Consider the following 2,350-nt stretch of genomic DNA (forward strand, 5'->3'; position numbering starts at 1 on the left):
ATGGATGGATGGATGGATGGATGGATGGATGGATGGATGGATGGATGGATGGATGGATGGATGGATGGATGGATGGATGGATGGATGGATGGATGGATGGATGGATGGATGGATGGATGGATGGATGGATGGATGGATGGATGGATGGATGGATGGATGGATGGATGGATGGATGGATGGATGGATGGATGGATGGATGGATGGATGGATGGAGGAAGCACGGGGGAGAACATGCAAAGTCCTTGAGCAAGTCCCAAGCTAAGGTTTGGGCACTGAACCTCAGAACCATTAGGTGAATGTGCTTACCGCCAGTCCTGCCCTGGAGATTTTATATGGCATTTATATTGGACTAAATATACTGCATTTATATTGTCACGTCAGTGGACTGACTTGTGGAACCTATTTGTTCAAGCCCCCCAGTGTTTTAATGGCTGACCTCATGTTTTAAAGAGTCAAGGTTAGTGGGCGGCACAGCAAGCTCCCACGTGGATATCAACGCATGGTGAGTGGAGATAGTCTGCAGACAACAGAATGAGCCTGCACATGAACAAACATAATGCAAAATCAATCTAAGTCTGAGTCAACATGATAAACACTTGGTGCCAAAAATAGTTTCAGTAACTGTCTGTGTGAGGTATGACACCGATAAGACTTCTGAGGAATCTTATCTGTGCTAACAATTGATCTAAAGTGACGTGGCAATAATTTGTGTGTGTGTGTGTGTGTGTGTGTGTGTGTGTGCATGTGCGCGCGCTTAGTTGCGTTGGTTGTGTCCTCCCCCTACATGACGGCGCAAGACGTCTTGCCAGGCTGAGCGCCACCGTCCATCTTCTCCGCCTCCAGGATCATCCTGCGGAAAACCTCCACGGCGGTCTGCACAAACAAGTGGCACACAGCTGCTGTTCATGATGTGGTTTTGGAGCCCTCTCTGTGCCTGATTCACAACGATCCCAAATAGTGGGCACTGAAATTGAATTAATCGAATTTTCTCTGTCCGTGGGGTGTTATACGGTCACACGATTCGCTTGTATCTTTGATTGTCAAAACTACCGGGATGCTTTTCCCATATCTATGATGATATAAGGCAACTCGGCTCTTATTTAACATAGCCTGTTGCGACCGCACCAGAGGCAGGAAATAGGAAATGTAACAATGCAAAACAACAACTTATTATTTTCTGACATAAATTTGATATATCAATTTGTAACATTAGACACGAAATATCATATTTAATGTGCATGAATATGTTTTGATAGCTGCAATCTTATATATATCCCCATATTTGGGAGTATTTATGTTTATTGTCCTCAAGCTTCGAAAACAACTGACACATTCTCCTGATATGTGCGAAATATTTTCACCCGGTACCTGGTTTTCTTTGGCCGAGGATTCCATGAAGGCAGCGTTCCAGGAGTCGGCTAATGCTTTCCCTTCTTCGCAGCTGATTACTCTGGAACAAAAAGATCAGGGCCACGACATTAGGTACACCTGCCTCCGTCAACCGCGCTGATAGCTTGACCACATACCGCTCCATGTGCAGGTCATTCTTGTTTCCAACAAGCATGATGGGAACTCTGTCAGCGCGGGAGAAGAAAAGTGGCCCGTTTTCATACCATTGTGGAATACGCTCGCTATCAAAACAAGTCGATGCCGCGGTGGTACTCACTGAACTTTCCCCACCATGTCCAGCAGTTTTTCGTGAATCACTTGGACCACTTCAAAGCTGCAAGAAACGTCTGTTTAATCAGTTATGTTGCCGCGTATGTTTTCCACGGCTTGCGGAAGTGAAGCACACCTTTTATTGGACGTGACGGAATAGACCAGGATATAGCCATTTATGTCTATGGAGTACGTCTGAGGGAAGATGGAGTACTCATCCTGTGGAGACAGAAATGGTACGATAAAAATTTACACTTTTCGTCCAACCCCCAATTTTTTATTATTTTGTCCAAATATTAGCATCATGCTAAACTCGTATCTTGATGACTGTGCGATATCGTACCACAAAGGAAAGCGGTACGGGTATCGATTAGCATATGCACGCAAGGAGTAACACAATCTACATGCAGCAAAAGTCTCGTATTTTCCACGCTGTAAGGCGCACCGAAATAGCATGAAATTTTCTCGAAAGCCGACAACGCGCCTTATAATCCGATACGCCTTATATATGGATCAATATTCTGATTTCTTGGCCGTAGTATTTCAAATGTTCTGTAAAGCGCTTTGTTACAGCTGCAATGGTTGTGAAAGCTCGATATAAATAAAGCTATAATTACAATGTACTCACTTTAGCGTAGCTCCATCTAGTGGATGCGTAACATAACTGCAGCCACTATTGTGGTTTATATTC

The 2,350-nt window shown here is 44.3% G+C and overlaps 1 protein-coding gene across 1 annotated transcript; it reads right to left on the bottom strand.

Moving 5' to 3' along the window:
• Window positions 1–737: 737 nt before the first annotated feature.
• LOC109515109 (GTP-binding protein Rheb-like) lies at window positions 738–1,906 on the bottom strand. Its single transcript, XM_019868707.1, has 5 exons — window positions 1,796–1,906; window positions 1,667–1,723; window positions 1,527–1,574; window positions 1,369–1,450; window positions 738–873 (listed from the first exon to the last, which is right to left on the bottom strand). The coding sequence occupies exons 2-5, from the start codon at window positions 1,681–1,683 to the stop codon at window positions 781–783; spliced, it is 240 nt and encodes a 79-aa protein (XP_019724266.1). The 5' UTR covers window positions 1,684–1,723; window positions 1,796–1,906; the 3' UTR covers window positions 738–780.
• Between the last annotated feature and the right edge of the window lie 444 nt (window positions 1,907–2,350).

The sequence above is a fragment of the Hippocampus comes genome, unplaced genomic scaffold (genome assembly GCF_001891065.2).
Source record: "Hippocampus comes isolate QL1 unplaced genomic scaffold, H_comes_QL1_v1.1 scaffold2142, whole genome shotgun sequence".
NCBI classification, from domain to species: domain Eukaryota; kingdom Metazoa; phylum Chordata; class Actinopteri; order Syngnathiformes; family Syngnathidae; genus Hippocampus; species Hippocampus comes.

Coding starts and splice junctions, on each gene's coding strand:
- LOC109515109 (XM_019868707.1), bottom strand. Junction 1,451..1,526: donor AATGACCTGCACATGGAGCG/GTATGTGGTCAA, acceptor TTTTTGTTCCAG/AGTAATCAGCTGCGAAGAAG. Junction 874..1,368: donor CCTCGGCCAAAGAAAACCAG/GTACCGGGTGAA, acceptor TTGTTTGTGCAG/ACCGCCGTGGAGGTTTTCCG.